The 20963-nt window shown below is 45.3% G+C and overlaps 1 protein-coding gene across 3 annotated transcripts in view; it reads right to left on the bottom strand.

Annotated features, from left to right (window-relative positions):
- FBXW11 (F-box and WD repeat domain containing 11) overlaps positions 1-20963 on the bottom strand; it is a 76091-nt gene that overhangs the window by 36108 nt on the left and 19020 nt on the right. For all 3 annotated transcript variants that reach the window (XM_084535463.1, XM_084535462.1, XM_084535461.1), the window contains 2 exons: positions 4572-4634; positions 3237-3462 (listed from right to left, as the gene is read on the bottom strand). In XM_084535463.1, the coding sequence (XP_084391589.1) occupies positions 3237-3462; positions 4572-4622 (277 nt within the window). In that variant the 5' untranslated portion in view covers positions 4623-4634. The remainder of the gene's footprint in view (positions 1-3236; positions 3463-4571; positions 4635-20963) is intronic.

Genomic DNA, 20963 nt, shown 5'->3' with positions numbered 1-20963 from the left:
CAGCAACTGGAGCACAGAAGTTATGAAACTTTTGCTCCTATCAGGCATTTGGGGCAAGTGGATTTTCTACCACGTGTAACTCTGAGAAACAGCAGCCATCGAGTGTCACGAGGAAATCTTGGGGGCTTTGTGATCTCCTGGGTGCAATTCAGTAAGTTTAAAAAGTTATTTTTGCAGAGTGTCATAGGTAGTGCTAAGCATAAGCAAAATGAAACATGGAACATTTGATGGGGGAAAGCTTTGAAAAAATAAAGTTGTCTCCGTTGGATAACAAAAAACCCAACCATCTCCCTCCAAAACTGCTGAAGAGCTGTCCCTGGAAAAAGGAGAGGTTCAAAGATCAAAAATATTCCTTTGTTTGTAAGAAAGAAGGAATCTGTAGTCAAGAACTGAGTTTAGAATCACAACAAAGTCACTTTAAGCCCAATAGGAGATTTACAGTTGAAAAAATTAAGTCACTTGTTTCTCCAGAGGTACCCAGACATGGCTGAAAGGTGATAAAGCATACAAATTAAGCAGGAAAACAGGTTAAGAAGTTTTTGTGGGCTTTTGGTTTTTGTGTGTGTGTGTTTTTTGTTTTTTTTTTTGCCAGTTATTCATGGTTAGGTCATCTTCAATCAAGAGAGAATTACTGCTGGACACCAGGTCTACCCTTGAGTACACGTGTCCCAGCTGTGGAGGACACCATAAAAGCCACTTGGGGCACACACATGTACAGTAGAATCCAACACACCTTACACAAATCTGTACAGTTTTATTATATACATGTTGTTGTATTTTTTTTCCACTTTCCTAAAGCAGAACCTCTTCAGCGTTACGCGAAGCACAACCTGCAAAATTGACTCATAATTATTGCTCAGCTGCAGCAGGTGTCCAGCTGAGTTCAGACAGCTTTTTGCAACGAGCTGCTGTGTGCACTGAATATGCTGCTGAATATTATGGAAAATATTTGTTGTCTTAATCCAGAAATGGATGCAACTAAATTTCAGCTGGCTAAAGGGCAATTAATGAAGTTCTATAATCAACCTTTTCAGAAAAAGGCATCTGTTCAAGAAGGAAAGGTGGCTTCTGTAATCCACGTCGTAACCAAGCAACTTAAAATTTTTATGTTTTGATACTCGGGTAGGAGACATTTGAACCTGTTACAAAATTTCCGTATCATTTCTTTCCATGTACAGACCGGTATTTAATACATAAGGCAACCAACTACCAAAATAGCTTGTTGCTTAAAACAAAAGTGACTGGGTGGTTGTAACATCACCCAAAGAAGGGCACAGCAGGCCATCCCCACAGCCAGGAAAACCTTCCAGTAACTAGGGAGGAGTAGCAGCTTTAAAACAATACCCTTAAAAAAAAGTTGATTATAAGAAATGAGAAAAGTTCCCAGTATTTACATCTTCAAAATAATTAAAATTGTAAACAAATATTTGTTATATATATACATGCAATAAAAATAACTGTCACCTTATGAATCTCCCAAAGATTTCTTAGGAATACAAATCTAATACAAAAGAACTGAGCAACTCCACGATACCTACTCTGAGGTGTAAAATAAAGGCAAACAAAACAACATTACAGTTGAAGCTCATACTTGCACATGGTGGCCATGATGGTACGTTTCACTTTATTTTAAGTTGCATCTCAGATATTCCCCTAAAGAAATCAACATTCAATATGAAGAGAGAAGCAAGCTGGAAGAAGCATCCATGCTACCTATATCTACATCTCTCCCTTCAAAATGAGGAACATGGTTTTATGTGTGTGGCTGGATAAGCTAAATCTTCTATGAAATAACTTCTGTGAGATAGAGATGTGGGGGATAAGGCTGCTTCCTTCCTTTCATAGCCTCTATTCATGCAGTAAAGCTTTTTTTTTTTTTTTTTTTAAATAAAACAGTGACATGGAATCTCACATGTGCTCTGTGTCCTAACCTCTATTCCTCGTTCCCCTACTTCACCCCTCCAACTACTGTGAATTTCATTTCAATCATACTTGACAGATAAGCCAAAATCCCATCACCACCTACAAAAGCTGAACTCCTCAATTTTCTGTTTTATATAGCAGCACTACAGAGGACAGAAGCCCACAGCATCCAAGCTAAGACAACCGCAATATTAAAAACCAACACTGCAGCGTTCTGTCACCAGACACCAGAAAAGACCACACACAAGACTACCAAAGCACACCAGTGGCTAGAAAAAAGCTTCAAAGTTCGCATGGGACCAGCCTCTGAAAGGACCTTGCCTGTCCCTGTGCTCAAATTACCAGCTTCCAGTCCTTTTCCATTTCTATCACCACCTCATCCACTCTGCTCACTGCTGTGGCCCGGCATTCCTGGGATAACACCCACAGACCACTGACTGCAGGAGTGAATCTGCGCTGTTCTACTGCATGTGGCAAACAGAACATTTTGTCCACTTATTTGATGCTTACTTCCCACTCCGAGAACAACGTCAACACGTTTACATTCCAAAGAGTGATTTTGAATTATTTTCCCTATCAGAAGAAATCCAAGGATGCAGCAATCAATTCCTTTTAAAAGATAATGGAAAATACACACCTTTCCAGGAGACTAAAAACATAAGATGCTACACGTCTAGTTATTACTGCTCCATATTTCTTGAAAAAATGAACATTTTAGGCATAAGAACATATTTTACAGTCAAGTTATTGATGAAGGTTTACACTGATCTGTGGCAGAAGAGGTTCTGAGCAACTGAAGAAAGGAAAGGACTACACATTAAAAGTCCACAATCGTTTTTGCTTGAGTTGTTAACAAGATCAGACATACTACATTCATTTATCTAAGCAGGCAGCTTTTCATTCAAGATTTGGGAAACTCAGGACGAAACTACAACAATGTAAAGACTTCTCAAATGAAAACCACTTCTGTAGTATTTCGCACACCTAGGGGGGTCACATGAAAGCAAGCTAGACCAGAGCTTCCACGCACACTCTACAACAGTTCAGATCCAATTTAAACACAAATGGTTCTTCAGGATATGCTACTCAAACTCCTTTTACACGGAACAACACTGGCATCCAGTGGCCAATTCAATTAATCACAGAAGTGAATGACTTCAGCTGCCCTCCTGCACTTCTTTTGACTAGGAGTCATCATATCCTTTAGAGGAGACAATCTAAGTATGGAGAACATTCAGAAAAGTTTGCAAACGCCCCAAGTATTAGAAAAGTGTACATATAAATGCACTTCTTGTGAAACGGATGTTAATTACCTGGTAACGCAGTGATGAAGTCCCGTTGTAACATGGGCTTCAAGTAAGAGTTAATATGTCCATGCTGATAGTGACACATTCGTGAAATAAGGTGTTCCACAAATTCAACTTGATCTGATTCAGACCACTGGTCAAAATATTTAATACACAAGTCTTTTTCCTTTTCGTAATTTCCTTCCGATGGTCTTTTTCTCGAGACAATCACAGATGAAGTTCCATTACTTATCTGTTTTTAGAAGAGAAATACAAATACGTAAATATGAGTAAGAATAGGAACAGCTTTATAAGAACTCTCTCCAGGAAGAAAATGGGAGAGAGGACACAAAGAGATACTCAACAAAACTGAGCTTTAAAACATCATTAAAGATACGAGCTATGCCTTATACATCTCATCTTTCAGACATAAAGCCGAACAAAAGGCCCTTGCCCATAATTAGAAGTTATTCACTATGCTGAAAGACTTGAATTCTCTTACCTCTTACCATTTTAACAGCAAGGAACGTAATTTGTTTTAGAACAACCTTTCCCAGACTAAACCAGTGGTTTCTACTGCACATGGCAGTTGGCTTCAGCTGCACATTGCAGTTTGCCTTCAGAGATGATTTACACAGGCAGTTACAGCACCACGCATGCAGATACACACGAAGGCTGGCTATCACTTCCCTAATACGAAAAAAATCAGGACCCCCATACTGGTGTTGCACTGTTTGCCCACAAACAAAGCCCAAGAATTACATGATGTCAAGCAGCAATGCTTGTTTCGTTTTTGAAAAACAGCTCATGTCAATGTTTGGGACAACCACATAAAATATAATTAAAATCCTTGGAGCTTGAGCTACAAATAAGGATGTTACAGAAGAACACCCCAGGATTTGCTACTTTATCAGCAAAAAGAATCAAACATTCAAGCCAAGCACTTCTAATCCCTTCACGAGACCAAAAGGGCTCCTGGTGAAGGATCACCAGCTCTCCTAAATATTGCAAAGCAAATTGGTTTTTTCCTCCTTGCTATGTGAAGGTGTTGAACTCTTCCTTTTCAATGACGGTCACCTGCTCAGAAAGGCTGAGCCACGTTCACAAGTCTCCTTTGAAGCAGGATCACGTGTTTGATTTTCAAGGTCAGCACAAACCACAAAATCTAAGAAGATCTAGTCATTTCTCAAGTATTATTCATTGGTGTCATCCTTCGCTTGAATACTGAGCTAATTTTAGGATGATAGAGTCAACTACATATAAGGATGATTATGCATCTGCAGCCAAGCATTTGGAAATTTCTCAAAAGCAGGAACATGGAAAAACATGCCAACTCTCCTCCTATGCACGAGCCAGACGTACCTGCCATAGGGTATTTTTCTTTGGAGACTCATCTTCATTCTGATCCTCCATTACTGACGTGTTCTAGAAAAAAATGGAATTACTATTTTAATTTTCTGTTTTCCATACTACAGCAATTCCTCGCTGTACAAGCACTATAAAAAAGCAAAGCAATTGGACAGGTAAAATTCATTTTCCCAGTGAATGGAATTATCAAAGATTCCTGGCCACAAAACCTGCGCATTGTAAAAAAAAAAAAAAAAAATCCCCATTTAACTGACACATTTATCAAATTCATTTACTGTCAAGATAATTCCCCAACCCCTCTCGAATTTCCTCTGACAGGTTTTCATGCAGCCTTTCAACACTTTTCTCAGTGGGAAATAAATTCACTTGCATCCTACTCAGGCCAAAGTAATTAAACATGTCAAAGCAATCGACTAGCATTTTCTGCCAAAGCAAAAAATTGCATACATCTAGCTGAAAATAATAACAAAAAAAAATCGCTATATGCTGCTTACATGCAACAGAGCATGAATTCTCTCCAGACCTAGCTCAGTGCACGGGGAAGATGGCTCACAGAGCGTATCTGCAGCCTGGGGTCAGTTTGCGCCCTGGGAGCCCAGCAGCCACCACCCTCCTTCACCCATTCCCCAACATCCCCACCGCCCCTCCTCACCCTCCTCATCTTCCCTTCTGCTCCAGAGGAATGCAGGCGACCATTTCCAGAAACACTCATACACAAGTGTTTCTTTTAGGTATCTCTTCAGTTTTGCAAGATCTTGTCTTTTACCACCTGCTCCCTCACACAGCACCCCAGTAGCCCCCACCTGGGCGATTGCTCTCGTCCAGCACCCACCAGTCACCGCTCCCAGACAGCAGCTAACTGGCAGGTGGCTATCATGAAAACCCCAGTGTCATAAAGCAGTGCCTGTATTTTTTTTCAGTCCTCCTTCCCCCTCTATCAGCTGTCCCAGCAGAAAGAGGAACACCACACGCAAGTAAAACACGCAATGAAATAAATCTCACATCTCCTTCTCTGATAGTGAGAAGAGTCTCTCTTCATCACCGATAATGGGTGGGCTCCTTAACAACTACATTCCCAATTCACAACACTGTGTCACATCAAAAATATGTTTGTCACCTCATCTCCTCCTCTTTCTCTTATTAGGAACGCACCAAAATCAGCAAACTTGAGAAGAATTAACAGCATTATTCCTTGGACAAGCCTCGCTCCACCGCTTGACTGCGGTTTCTAAGGTTTGCCTTGAGCCCTTCTCTGCCTTGCAGTGAGGTACGAGAAGCACGCGTCACGCAGACGAGACCTCATTAGGAGAACTACGTCCCCTGGGTGATGGGAAAGCTGTGGCCCACCTGGCTCCGACACACAGCAGGGCCAAATACACGGCTGGTGGGAAACCCAATGCTGGTTGTTGATACTCTCATTGAGAGTAACAACCCTTAACACTTCCCATTAACACACGTGGCCTGGGGCTGTGCATCCAGCAGAAATCCCACAGGACACCAACCGATCCTTCCTTTGGTAGGTCACGGTGAGGCACTGCTCTTGTGTTCTGCTGCTTCTCCATGGGGAAACATCTCAGAGCTCACTTAGCTTTTTGTGGGATGGAGCCTAAGAAGAGCGTCCTCGACGCGAGGCCTTTCCTTCTGGGAGCACGCAACAAAGCTAGAGCAGAGCTTACAGTGAGAATGAACGATGGCCAGGTGGATGCTGTCCTGTTGCCTGGAAGAAGCAATCAGACAACTCTAATCTGCCTTGTCCATCCCCAGCACTCGTCAGAAGAAGAATTTCAAAATCCCTACCAGCTGGTGGCACGGGTCCTCGCTTGGCAAGGCCTCCAGCTCTGAGGCAAGAGGGAGGCAGGCATGGGCAAGCCCAGCTCCCATTACCCTGCTCCCTGCTCCCTACCCCTTGACACAGCCACCATGCCGCCGCCTCCTCAGCCTCCCTGAGCAGCTGTAAGGTGGCTTTGATGCTGACTGCACCCCATTTCCCTCCCTGCTGCCCCACAGCATCGAGAGCAGTGCAAACAGCGAGCTCCCAGCCCAGGGCTGCCCTGTGCTCATGGGCTCGGACAAATGGGCAGGTCCCCACGGCCATAAGAGCCTCTCCCAGTGGAAGCTCAGCTTCTAAATACTGTCAATTAAGCCTGCTTCTAAGTTCATTTTTCTTCCCCAGAAATTCTTGTTAAGTTACTCATAGCTCTTGCAAAAGTAGAATGATATTTCAAGCCAGCTGTCATTCCTTAATTAGTCAGCCTGGAATAAGCACTCTCCATCCATCCCCTACCAGGAAAGGCAGCAGCAGCAATGTGCTATCAGCGGGTCTCAGCACAGAAATGTTGCTCCTGCCCCATGGTTGTATTCAGCTGAATGAAGGTACACCAAGAGCAGCCCGTCTCCATTTTCACCAACAGCAAAGCCAGCAATGGGAGGCAGGTTCAGGAATTACTCCGCAAGCTGCCGCATTTTAAGAGCCCGTTTCCTGAAGACGTGCTGCCTGTGGGCTTCCTCCAGCTCTGCAAGAATTTCGGCCTTCCTTGAGCCTTCCTGCTCCACAAACACCTCACGTCCTTGGGATTTCCACCCTTCTGTGAGATGCAGGTGGACGTGGCCAGCAGGTGCACAAGTTACGTGGGGAGAAAGAGGGACGGAGGAGCAGCAGGTACACCAAGCTTGTTTCCTCAGGAGGACTGATTCCGCCAAGCTTCCGAAGTCAGAACGATCACATATTACAAAACTTCCTAAATCAGTGTCAACTGAGATCCTGAGATACCTGTCAGCAGCTCAAACCCTGCTGCCTTTCCAGGTTGCCAGCTCCGCAGACGTACGGCTGCACGGCACTAGGTGCACAAGCGCCGAAGTTGTGCTGTAGGCGAACAGCACCCAGCCTGCAAGGAGCTCTCACCCATGAAATACAGGAAAAAAGCCGCACCTTGTGTGTTCTCCTGCAGAAATTTAACCGGCCTGCACTGCCTGCCCAGATTTCTGCCAGATTTGGGTTAGCTACAGGCAGCTGGAGCTTGGGTTCGCTCCTGGAGATGGGAGTGCCTTCAGACACCTAATTGACTCCGGAGAGCAGCAGCACGGCGCAGCTTTGTTCTTTAACCCAGTTTTAGTTCTGGTATCGACAGAGCAATTACTGAAGTGATGGCAGTAATCCTGGGAACTGGGACAAGACACAATTAGCCGGAGTAGTACCCAGCAAGGCAGATAACACTGCTAAGACTCTTCAGCAAGAAAACCTTGCCTACCAAAGGATGGACTCGCAGCTTTGGACAAACAAAACAGGAGCTGGGCTACACTGAAAAAGGAAAAGCTGCCTTCAAGTGTTATGTTTTCAGCCACGTGGAAATGGAAAGTGATAGAGAGACTGCAAGAAGTTTCATTCCCCACCCCCAGGTTACACCAGTTTTTATAATCTGAGCTCAAGTCTAAACTAAGTCTTTAAAGATCTCATTGTTTACCAAGTTACCCCTCACTGGAAAAGATAATCAGGAACCAGCAGTTAAAAATCACAAGATGACCAAAGCTGATCAAAACAGCTCCAGCTAACCAGGCTCTGATTTCCTTTAGCAAATCGTGCCTACAGCTGACTTTACAGAAGCTGAAGAAACGTAAGAGGTACATACTTGGGTATCTGGAAGCACAGGAGGTCCAGCTGGCGGCTGCAGGCTCAGGCTGCCTGCTGAAACCAGCTCTGCCAGCAGCAGGGCTGCGCTGCCGAAGGTACTAATTACACAGCTCCCAGAGGAGGAGAGGAATCCACCGTCCGCTCTGGCAACTGGACCACGCCGGGGAGGGGATTAGGCAGAAAAGCAGGGAACCAGCTTTACCATCTGAACGCAACGAGTATGTGCCTCTCGTGGCTTCTTGCTTTTAATATAGCCAGAGATCCCCAAATGGTCTAAAGTGCTTTAAAGGCACGCAAGTCCCTCCTTGGGAAGTCATGGTCACTATTTCCTAATCCAGGGACCTGTTAAACAGTGGTTGTTAACAACGTCTTGGTCCTTGGTCAGGGATAGGAACATTTTTTCTTCTTTTAACTACTGAGAGGCTCTCGGTAAAACATCCTGTAGCACAGACACAAACAGAGCCGGGGAACCGCTGATCTAAACCACACAAAATGTGAACCAGTATCAAGGACAAAATCTCTTTCTTATCACATCCCTGCAAATCTGCAGATACTCTTCTGCAGAGAAATGCACAAATGCTGCGGTGGCTCCAAACTGCAGGTCAGAAATAGGTGGCCATGGAAAAAAAGAGTTTATACAAACAACTGCAAGGACTCGTAACCTCAAAAAATTCCCTGCAAACAGAGCCATGGGCTATACAGGGAGAAAGGATGAAAAAAGATTCCTGTATTCATGAAGTTAGCATAAAATATTAGGGGCAGTTACTCAAATTGGGGCAACAAAGATGCTAGGTTCAAAGAGGAGAGGGCACCAGCACCAGCTACAGGTACCCCAGCTACAGGTTTAACCTCGATGAGTGCTTCCGCACCACGTTTCTCTGCTAAGTCTGTAACAGGACAGAAATATAAATTTATTACTTTTAATTTAGTGAGATAATCAAGCCATACCTTTATGAAAATAGCCCCTTAAGAAAAAAAAAGTAGAAAACGCAGCTCTTGTCCAAATAACTTCCCAAATCACATTTCTGATGGTAGAGAAAACTCTCAATCCGCTGGCCACCATCACCATAAAGCACTTCAAAGACAAAGCTCTAAGGTTCGTGGAGTTCAACTTGAAGGGTTTTGACTGAATTGAAAGTTAATTCTGCTGATTATGGTCATATCTATATTCGGCATCTGCATTAACAATTGCTTGTTTCAGCTTAAATTAAAGTGTTTACATAAGCATTGGGTATCTGCAGAAATCGAGCTCAGCACCCTCCAGCTCTTACCTAGCTAGCTGCTCTCCCAGTTGCCAGGTTTATTTTAGCATCGTTATTGCTAGAAGTCCAACCAAAAATATACTGGAAATACTAAGAGAGTCTACCAAGACCTAACAGCTGAAGGCAAAATTAGCAGAAAACCCTCGGACTGCAAATAAAGCGCCGGTTTTACTTAGCCTCTGACTAACCACCAGAACGCGTGCAGGAAGATTCGGTACCAGAGATACTTCAAACACAAACTGGATAACCATCTAAAAACAAACACTAGCTTGACCACGGCTTGCAGGACGACATTTTTAACAGATACCTGATGCTTTTACATAGCCACCTTCACACCTCCCGGGGGCCTCAGTTTTTGGAAGTGCTGCCCTGGTCTGGAAGAGCCCCCAGTAACCACCAGCTCCTGTCTCTGCCCAGAAAATCTCAAATCATTATTCAATTAAATGCTCTAGAACAGTTATTTTGCAGGCTTGAAAGGAGAGAAACAGGTATTAAATACTACATGTGTCAAGCAGGTTATCCCGTTTGATCATGAATGCTCTTTTGACTGGCAATTGGCACCGCTGCTTAACTCTGGTTCTAAAGCAGCAGCCTTTTTGCCTTCCCTCTGCAAAGTTAATCTGTTCATCGTCAGAAAATGTAGAACTCTTAACATTTAGCACCTCCAGCCTAACATGAAGTTAACCTCAGAAGTCAACGTGGGCCGTGTTCACCAAGGACTAAGCTACATCATTTGTTTTTAAAACTAAATTCCATTGAGACAAGCAGAAGTTCAGGATAACTATTCGGATCCAACCCCACAAAACACTACACAAGGGCTCTGGGGCGATCCCCAAACTCCTGGGGATGCCGTGTCCTTCCCATGGGCAGGCAGCGGGGTCTGGAGCTGTCCCACAGAGCCGCTCATCTGGCAACTCGCACCCCAACCCGCAAGGCACAACCACTGAAGAAGTGCAAAGGCAAAGCACCGCGCTGCCTCCTAAGACTTCAGGAAGAGTATAATACAGGTCGTCATAAAGATTAATATAAAAACGTGGTTTACTGATTGAATTAGCAGGCAGTTTAGGTTGTAACAAGAAGAAAGCTGCTCCTCTTGTTCAAATTACCAGCTGTTTTCCAGCGTGCGTGCATTTTCACTCAGGGAATGGATCCTACAAGAAAAAGCAAAATTACTGCATTCCCAGAGACGCGCAGGGTTTGCAGCAGCAGGTGGAAGTTCTACAATTAGACAGGGAGGATGCTTTTGATCTGGCAGACAATTAAGTTGTCCATCCCCAGCTTTTTTATTTAAATATGAAATAGGTTTGTACTTCTTAGGGAGGGCTTACCTCAGCAGGGACCGCGGGGCTGTGTCTGAACCGCTCCTTGCACAACCGCTCCCAACGCACCCTGCGCTCCTCGACTGCTGGGTGTCAGGACTCAGTGACCAAAACCTGCCCGTACCCATCCCGCCCCAACGTGCTGGACTTACAGGGACAAGGAGCAGGGACCTGGGGGATTCAGTGATGGGATCAGGCAGCCCTCACCACGCTGAGTGCCCAGCCACAAGGCCGCAAAGCTCATGCGGGGCACAAGCCCTTCTCTGTGGGCAAAGGTGCTGAGCCCTCAGCAAGTGTAAATGTCCATCGAGCAGTTTCACACAGAATCAGTGTACTAAAAGAATAGAAAATGGTAATGGAAATGGAAATCCTCACCTGCTGGATTAAGCTATGCAGCTCTAGACCATGAGTACTCCAAAAGAAATTCCTCTGTGCATACTCATTTGAACAGTGAAACGTTCACTTCAGAGCTATTAGAAATAGGGCTGTGACTAACTAGCTGTACAAAGGTACACATGCTAGGGGCAAGACACGGATTTCTTTTCTCCTTTTGCCTCCTCTTTTTTCATTTTGAAGTCATCTCAGCTAGAACACAATGACTGGTTTTGCCCTAACAACATTGCTCACGGCTCATCCAATTCACTCTTCCCCCCAGACCACCACCAAGCTCTAGAACTGGAGCCCGCTGCACTTCGAATCCTACTGCAGCACCAAGCCAGTTTTCCTTCCACGTGGTTAGGACTCCAGGGAAACTTTGCCTCGAGTCTGGTGACAGGACGAGGGGGAATGGGCTTAAGTTGAGCCAGGGGAGTTTTAGGTTAGATGTTAGGAAGAACTTCTTTACAGAAAGGGTTGTGAGGCATTGGAACAGGCTGCCCAGGGAAGTGGTGGAGTCACCATCCCTGGAAGTCTTCAAAAGACGCTTAGATGTAGAGCTTAGGGATATGGTTTAGTGGAGGGCTGTTAGCGTTAGGTTGGAGGTTGGACTCGATGACCTTGAGGTCTCTTCCAACCTAGAAAATTCTGTGATTCTGTGATTCTGTGAGTCATCTCTAAAGGAACTTGCTCAAACTCCTGAAGAAATGCAACACATGTTCTGCAGCACGGGCACTAGTCCCACACTACGCGTTTATTCAGACCACTCGCATCTACACAACTGACCCAAAACAACTGTGGTTTGTTAGGCATTTAGGAGGATTAGATAAGCCAAACTTACTCTTTTTGTATAATCAAGCAGTAAGTAGCATTTACTATCTGAGAAACCATCTCGATACTTGCGGAAGAGCCCCCTAGCTTTTATGCCCTAAGTAAAGCTGTTATTTCCTATTAAAAACAACAAAACCATCACAAATGGAAACTCGACAAGAAAACGCTGGCTTCAGCCCATCCTGCCTTTTCTCCCTTCCAGAGCAGAAGCGAAGAACCCCCCAAGATCCACTCATCTGTACGCATGGCCCAAGCTGTAGAAGGGGAACACAGCATTTAGGAGCCTGCTTGAACAAGCCCACCAGAGCCTGGGAAGGGCTGTGCTGGGCAATCTGTCCCCGCAGCACACCGCTTCCCCAGGAGCACCACAAGCTAAGTACGGAGCTCAGGGCCAGCCCCCATCCCCTACAAACTAGGTCTGAGAGCGCATCAGCACCATGTGCACATCCCTGGGCAGGGGAGACCAAGCCCCAGCCGCCCTGCTCCACAACGCACCCATGGGTGAACACGGCAGAGCACACAGCCCACCATGCCCTAACACAACTGCCCCTATTCAAAATTTTTTCAGATTAATGGTAGGATGAGGAGCATCTCGGAGCACATTTCAGATGAAGCTGGCAATGGGGGCATCATTAGCTGGCTTCAGATTCATCAAAAATAAACTAGCCTCCGTTAAGATTAAATATATTTGTAACTTGGCTGCCCAGTGCAAAGTTAAAATACTTCTGGGGTTATTCCTAGATTCCCAGAGGGAATTTAGGCTCGGATTTCTGCTGCTGGTTCCATGTGAAAGCAGCTCTGTCCAAATTTAGTTACCTCACCGCGCCAGGCAGCAGACGAAGATGACTCCCGGCACGAAGGTGCCTGAGCTGCAGGACCAAGAACTGGACGTTAAGGGGCATCGGGAAGAACCTAGCTGGTTACAAAGATGCAGATCAATAAAGATCAAAAAAAATAATTCTTAAAGACCCGATCCATTCTTCTCCCATGCCCAGCACCACTGAATACAGGCACCGGTTGGTGCTCATAGCCTTTTCTGTCCCTAAGATCCGGAGAAGCTCTCTGCGAGCTGTCAGCCCTCAATGAAAACGAGCTGGAAGGAGGCAGACGAGCCGTGGACGCTCGCTGCCAGCTCACAGAAAGCGGCGAGTGACACACGGAGCTGAAGAGTAATTTAAAAACAGGCAACTCCAAACCACTGCAAGTCCCCAGCATCAAATTCACTCTCATCGGAAGAACTTCAACCACATTTTGAAGTGGTTTCAATCTTATTTTTTTTGTATAAGTTTACTGAAATACACTGAGGAGCCTGAAACAATACCATGACAGAACACACAGCCTCAGCACCCTCAGTTGTCTTTTGCAAATCGAAGGGTGGGAGGAAACAAATTCGCACACAGAGTAACTACAGAAAAAGAAGCCACCAGAATTAACTATGCAATAAGAAGTCCATTTGTTTCCTCCAAAGATGTATGGCAGTGAATCTCAGATTTGGCAACTAATGAAGCAATACTCAATCCATGAAATCCTAATCACTAAGCGTTTGAAACACCATTTTTTTGCTTATTCCCCATTTCAGTGTGTTTTTGTAATCACACGTAATACAAGCAACCAAAAGCCTTGAGAAAACCTTCTATTAAGAACAGGCCGCAGACTAACTCCAGCTAAAGAAAGAAGCCTTCAAGTAATAAAGGAGATTAAAAAAAGAATACTCAAATTATTTTTTTTTGCAAGTATCCACTCAGCCTTGCCTGGGGTTAGCCAGACACCCTACATTCAAGTGATGATTTTATCTAGGTATTAAAAGGAATGTGCAATTGCCTAATTTAGGTTTCACATGATTTACATAATGGATGCGTAATGCTCCTGACCTCTGAAGGCCAGCGCCACTTCTCCCTGCAACTGCAAGGCACAGTTCATTAAGAGAAAAGGCCGATCACTGAGCCAGAAAAGGGTTTGAGAGCGGGGAGGAGGGTTGCCTAACGTCTCAGGTTCCCCTTTTGGGAGGATTATTTTTAATCCATCACATCAGTGATTCACTTCACGTTACAGCACACCCTGCGAGGTGAGCTGTTGCAACGGGCAGCAGCCCCAAGCGGCAGCGCCGCCGCCGAAACCAGCACGTTGTGCAACGAAGCCTGGGAGGCAACGCTGTGACCGCTGGGCCAGCACGCATCTCCTTACTTGCTGAAGACATTCGGGTTCGATGGCACCTCTGTAGGAAAACTGCTTGGTGCCTCTTTTACTTCTGAGCAAAAAGAGAGCACCATCCGACGTGCCAGCTACGGATTTCACCTCCTGGTTTGGAACCCAAAAGGGCTTTTGCTTCCAGCTCGCTGCACTGAAGGATAACGTTGGGGTTAACATGGCTTATGGAGAATTTAATAGATACTTCAGGTTAACATAAAGTGTCTCTACAGGCATTCACGAGCACCAGGCATCCTGCATTTTTGCTATTTAGACACTGAATTTGAAGGCATTTGGCCCAGTCCTCACTGTTTCTCCTCAAACACACACTTGTATACGTGCTCAAGACTTTCAGACCACATTTGCTCTATCAAACTGAGCCTAAGTGTCCAAAACTGTACCTGGATTACTGTAAGATTATAGTGAATATTTTTTGGTGTTATGTCTTGAATAAATCCTCTAGCTCAAATATCTTCAAAAGCTTAACAGACAGTACTGTGATTTTCCAAAGCGAGTCCCTGCGTGCATTCAAGTTCTGCAGTCACCCGCACTACTCTAAAGATACCTTCACTAAACCCTTGCTCAAGTGATTTTTCAAACTGGACATTTAACTACGAGCTACAGAATATCATATAAGGAGAGGATTTTAAAGCCCACTGTTATTTGTTAGTTGTTTTTTAAATACTTAGATCTTTTAACATATGTTATATTTACCTCCTCACTGAATGCTGGCCCTAGCACATTTGGTGCCGTGGTAGCCACCATTTATCAGTTACAACAAGCAGGTTTCTTGACAAGAGTTTTTCAATTGCAAGTCTCTAGCGTCAAGTGTCCACAGACACAAAGGATGTTTGCATCCATATACTTGAAGTCTATTAAAAAAAAAAAAAAGAGTGGAAGAGATGCCAAAAAAAAAAAAAAAAAAAAAGGCTTATTCAATAAGTGTAGTTCAGACCATTCCTGGTGAAATTATTAAGCCAGGTTTTGGCTTAATAATTGTATCAAAGTATGGGTCGACTTGAAGTACGTTAAAAGCATTTAAGAATTCAAAAGGAAAGTGTTCAGCTTCAACAGGTAAAAATCCCTAATTGCCAGCCCAATGCCATCGAACAGAGTTTGGTACTTACAAAGTTAGTGAAAAAGTGGAATTAAAACCACCGGTATTTCTCTAGGGCAAGAGAGTTGACAAAAACTTTTGAAGTTTTTGTTAAAACCACCCTGTGCAAAGCAGCAAGAGACCATTCTGGGCCACAAAGTTGTGCCTTCTCAGAGTGGAGGCTTGCAACCAAGACTACTCTGCCACAGAAATATTATGCAAAGCAGTACAAGGTTTTGGTTTTAGTTCCTTCTTTCTCTGCTACACCACATCTTCCGTACCTGCCAGCTGGGTATTTGTGAGATTTGCTCCGTCCTGTTATGGGGTTTGTAGACAGCCATCAAATCCTTGACTTTGACAGCTCCTTTGATTTATTTAGATGCTATTGCCAATTTAAAGAATCATAAAACCCACACCACGCATGCGAAAACTCTCCTGTGCCAAGCCTTGAAGACCTCCAGACCAGATTGTGAGACAAAAATGAAGGAGACCCAGAGAATCCTGATGTCCTGCCTGCTAACACAGAAAGAACGAATGAATGTCCTTACAATGACCAGTCTCACCAAGACCAGTACTACATCGACCTGTAAAATCATTGCTAACGCTGTGTCAAGCGTGCGGCTCAGTTCCTCACGAGCAAGGGATCTGATCCTCCTGCCCGTGACGCCTCCGACAAGAAGTCTGCCAGTGTTGCGTGAAGTTCCTGCATGAATTTAATTGCCACCTTAGCAAGAAATATTTGCATGTTTTGCCCCGTTTCCTTGAAAATTCTTTGAAGTGCGACAGAGCAAATATCTCCCAGGAAGAGGACTGCATCAAAGGTACCTGGAACTGTCTGCCTCGAGTTTCCTCTTCCCCCTCTCAAGAAAGATTTCGCTCTCTCCCAGCGTAAGCACGGCATTATTAGAAGGCGGGTTGAAGAGCAAGGCAGTTTACTTAGCAAATTTCTTTGCACCATAACAGGGGCAGACAGCAAACACCCACATCCTTTCCAAAGGAGGCTGAGAAAGCCTGCACACGGAGGTGGGTTAACTCCAGCCCTGCGCTCCACGATGCGGTCCTTCTGCAGATGCAACGTAAGAAGTATCAGGAATAACAGCTCTGGCCCACTCCTTGTGAAGTGTATCAGGCTTACTGTGACTGTGTTAGCTTTTCTGAGGAGCATAAATTTATGCTAGAAATGATGCTTATCTGTCGCAGAGATAAGCTGTGGCTCGGGATTTGCTGAAGCAAGGTCTAGCATCTCGTGTTGATGCATGAATCCATGGCTGAGAAACGTGTTTGCCTCTTTAGGGACACATCCTTCCCAGGCTGAGAAGATCGGGATCTCCAAACAGTACAACAGAGAAACACCAGCAAAAGGTAGGTTAGGAAGTGAATAAGGGCTGGATCTCTAAGCTCACACGATTTCCCCTACATTTACAGGTCTCTTGTGCAGCAGACTGCAGCTTACTGAGTGCAAAAGGGAATTGAAGAATTCCCACTTGCTTCTGACCTCCATCAGTTTTCTATCATAAAAATTATGGATTAAGATGACCAATTTTGGAACACTGACAGCTCCTGTAAAGAAATCAAAGGTGAGAGAAGTGCCCACCAATTAAAGAGCCACAGGTAAAGTAACTCCAAAAGCTGTTTAGAAAGCAACACGGGCTCCTGAAGGACTTGCTCTGCTGTCCAAGCAAGCCTGAGGCTCACAGATCCTTAGCACGCTCTAAAAAGGGCTGAGAAGAATAAAAATGCCCTCTTCTGTATTCGGAAGAAAGCAAACAAGGCAGGGGAGATGCGGGACCCCAGCTGACAGATCCCCGGTCCATACGCCAGCCCTGTGACACCAGGAGACGCTGTGCCTCCCTCAGGGACACTGCAGAGGACGAGCTCTGGTTCGTAGCTCCACACCAGGTCACCAGCTAATGCTTACGGTGATCTGGCAAGTAACCACTCTTCTGCTTGAAAATACACACCAAGAGGTGACCCAATAAAGAGAAGGTCTCTCTGAGCCCCCATGGAAATGTAGGCTTCCTCAGCAAGTAGTCATAAAACCAGAGCACTCAGATGCACAAGGAATGACCGAGAAGTGCTTATCCCAACGCTTCCCTTCAGATAGTAAACCTCTCCTCAAACCCCCCATCTCTGCCTTTTACACAGACTTATCCCGTTGGGAAGACCACGCCTGGAGCCCCAGGCCCAATTTTGGGGACCCCCGTACCACAGCAGCCGGGCCGGGCACCGCAGTGGGCACAAGGCAACGCCGCTCTCTGCAAAACCCCTGCAGGGGCAGCGCACGCAGCTAACAGCAAACCGAGCCCAGCCCTCAGGGCCTGTAACAGATACCAAGAACTGGAAAAAAAAAAAAAAAAAAAAAAAAAAACATCGTGAGAAACTGCTGAAGACAACCCAGATTGATACCAGTATTTAGAGGTAGAGTATTGGGGAGAAAAATGCATGGTTTTACACCAGACCTACAGCCTTCACAACTCAGGCCACCTCACTGCACAGAAAGGCACAGAGCTGCCGTCTGCAGCTGCTTCTACACGCACAGCACGTGGTTTTACAGCTTTCTGTCTCAGAGAGGTCTGTTCTGCACAGAGGGGCAGGCACGAGTATTCCAGATAGAGGAGGGAACTCTCTGTTCCTTAAAAAACAAACAAAAAAATCTTTTGTTTAATGGACCTGTTGGCCTGCTTCCAAAAGGGAATGGTAACAGTCCCACTGTTTTGAGGGAAAATACCAGAAAACCTGTCAAAGAAGTATTTGTAATTGATTTTGAACCTAACAGACGAAGGAAAGCAGTTGTCTGGCTGTTCCAGCTCCCTGTAACAGCTGCGTGGAGTAACAACACTTTCTGAAGGATGCAGGCTCCGCACTGCCCGGCTGCTCAGCACTTCCCAATTTGGGATTTCATTTGGAAAAAGTTTGAGTAGAACACACCTACTGCACTCAGCGGGATTTTGGGAACTAGGTACTATGAAAAAAACAGCACAGCTCTAAAAAAGATGCTGAAGTTCTCACAACAATAAATGAGAACTTAGTTTTCAAATACAATTTCTTGCAGTTACACTCTCCATTTTTGTACTGCTGCCTTATCTGAAGAGAAACGTCAACCAACAGAAATTGAGAATTAGTAAAGAATAACAAACAGAAGCTTCAGCACACTAACGCTGAATTGCATCCGATCAATAAATTAAACCCCCTTTGTGCCCGAGCTCAGCTGTGATGGCACAGAGATGCCTTACTGCTAAAAAATAATTTCCTTTGCAGGGAATGCTATTGTGAAATAAATGTTAAAACCTAGTGCTCCACAGCTCCACTTGCAAATTCTAAACAGTAATAAATTATGAATTGGCCACTTCAAAAGCCTTTTAAGACCATGTTTTTGTGAAGCCAGCTTCCAGTTATGGCGAGTAAATCAATACACTCCCGTCTTCATCTATAAGCAGGGACAACACTGGCAAGAACTCAGCCAATGTCACCTTCCTACTGCTCGCCCACCGTCAGGACACACGTTGGGAGGAGGAAAACGCAAAGGGGAACATCGCAGCTGGGCACGGCGCTGTGCACAGGGCCAGGAGGAGCAGGCACAGCTCAGAAGGCTCTCACAGGCCCTGGTGAGCGCTGGAAGCCCATCACTCCTGTAGCACACTCCTGTGTGCTCTCTTAATGCTTCCACCTACGTACACCTCGCGGGAACATCCCTGGAGGTCTTTAAAAGACGTTTAGATGTAGAGCTTAGTGATATGGTTTAGTGGAGGACTTGGTAGTGGTAGGTCAGAGGTTGGACTAGGGGATCTTGGAGGTTTCTTCCAGCCTAGGTAATTCTGTGGTTCTGTAACATAAAGGGAAGAGCAGGACACTGCATCCTGAAGGCTGAACGATTTACTAACAATAAATGAAATGGTGTAGGAAAAACACACTGGGGGCTCTGAGTAAATAAGAGAAGCAGGAGGAGTCTGAGCTCAGCTACAGAAGAGATATACTACGGTCACTTCAAAAAGCAAGAAAAGAGGCGTCACCAGATAGAAGGAGAAAGCAGTTTGTTGAGCAGCATTTGGTTACTAGATAAATTTTGTTCCATCTATCTACTAATTTATTCCCCAAGCCCGATTTCATCACATCCTACATTATGCAACAATTCAAAGAGAGCCATTTGAGCACTTATCTCCTCTCGCCTTATGATCAGCCTTCAGTTCAGGCTGGGGATGTTTACTTACAGAGCTGGGAGCACCGGGCGCCTCTCTGCGTGACAGCGCTGCCGGGGCTGCCTCCCGCATTAGCGTGGCAAAGCGTTCTCAAGGCCGCTCAAAGCTTCACGAGGATGAAGCTACGGGAGGCCATGGATGCCCAGGGTTGCATTACACAACTGCTACCAGAACCAGTTCCTCTAAACAGGAGTTACCAACACCTAAATGAGGGAGCGGGATGCTTTAATCGCCCGCTCAATTCCATATCAAAGAAAGGATGAGAACAGCAGCTGTGTGAATCCGACTGCGTTCATAATGCTAAGCTCCTGCTACAAAAACAATATTAAAGATAATTAAGTAGTTAAAAACAAGCCCTCGGAATCTACAGTAATTTCAACCATTATTAACTGGCGTTTAATAGATGCTTTTTAATACAACAATAACAAGTGACAGTAAGTGTCAAGGACTATTTCCAAACAATATTCATTATGCTGGAAGTAAGGATGAGAGCAAACTTCAATACCACAATAGGTATTCTTTTTCATTTAGTGATGTCTCTCTCTCCATTCACTAACAGCTAACAGCAAGCAGAGGGGGGAAACGTGTCCAGAAAACTAGAAACAAAGCAGGTATTTCACTGCATGAGAGAGGCAGAGAATACAAAATACGACTGTATCCTGGGGGCTCTTTCTTTGGGGCCCCCAGCACAAGGATGTGGGGCAGTCTGAGTGGGTCCAGAGGAGACCACAAAGGTGATCAGAGGCTGGAGTAGCTCTGCTGTGAAAGAAGGAGGAGGGAGCTGGGGCTGTTCAGCCTGGAGAAGGCTTCAGGGAGACCTCAGTGTGGCTTTTCGAAACTTAAAGGGGGCTTCTAAAAAAGATGGAGATCGACCTTTTGCTCCGTCAGGTATTGACAGGACACAGAGGAATGGTTTTAAACTAAGAGAGGGGAGATTTAGATGAGAGGTTAGGAGGCAATTATTCACTCAGAGGGTGGTGAAGGACTGCAACAGGCTGCCCAGAGACGGATGCCCCATTCCTGGAGGTGCTCAAGGCCAGGTTGGACAAGGCCCTGAGCAACCTGATCTGGGGGGTGGTATCCCTGCCCACGGCAGGGGGTTGGCACTTTGAGGTCCCTCCCAGCCCAAGCCATTCTATTCTGTGAAGCTAATTGTAAGGAATTGTAATGCTGCCACCCAACCCACTGGCACCAGGGGATTTCTGCTCAAATGTCACAGCAGAATTTCAGAAGAGCCCAGTTGGTTTTCATTACTGCTAACAGCACTGTGAAAAGGCCGGGGTAAACCTCAGCTCTGCTGCCTTCTGCCACACCAAGCACGCTCGGAGGCTCCACAGGCAAGGGCTGAGACTGGGCACAGCACCCCAGAGACGTTCTGCAGGGGCTCCAGCATTTGGGCGAGGGCTCCTTCCTGCTCTGGTCAGCACTAACTGCTCTCCACACACAACACATACAGACAGCTGATACAACACCCAAATAACTCCTTCCTCTC

This window comes from Aythya ferina (genome assembly GCF_964211825.1).
Source record: "Aythya ferina genome assembly, chromosome: 14".
Lineage (NCBI taxonomy): Eukaryota > Metazoa > Chordata > Aves > Anseriformes > Anatidae > Aythya > Aythya ferina.
Note: the sequence above shows the minus strand (reverse complement) of the source record. Positions and strands in the feature narration are given on the sequence as shown.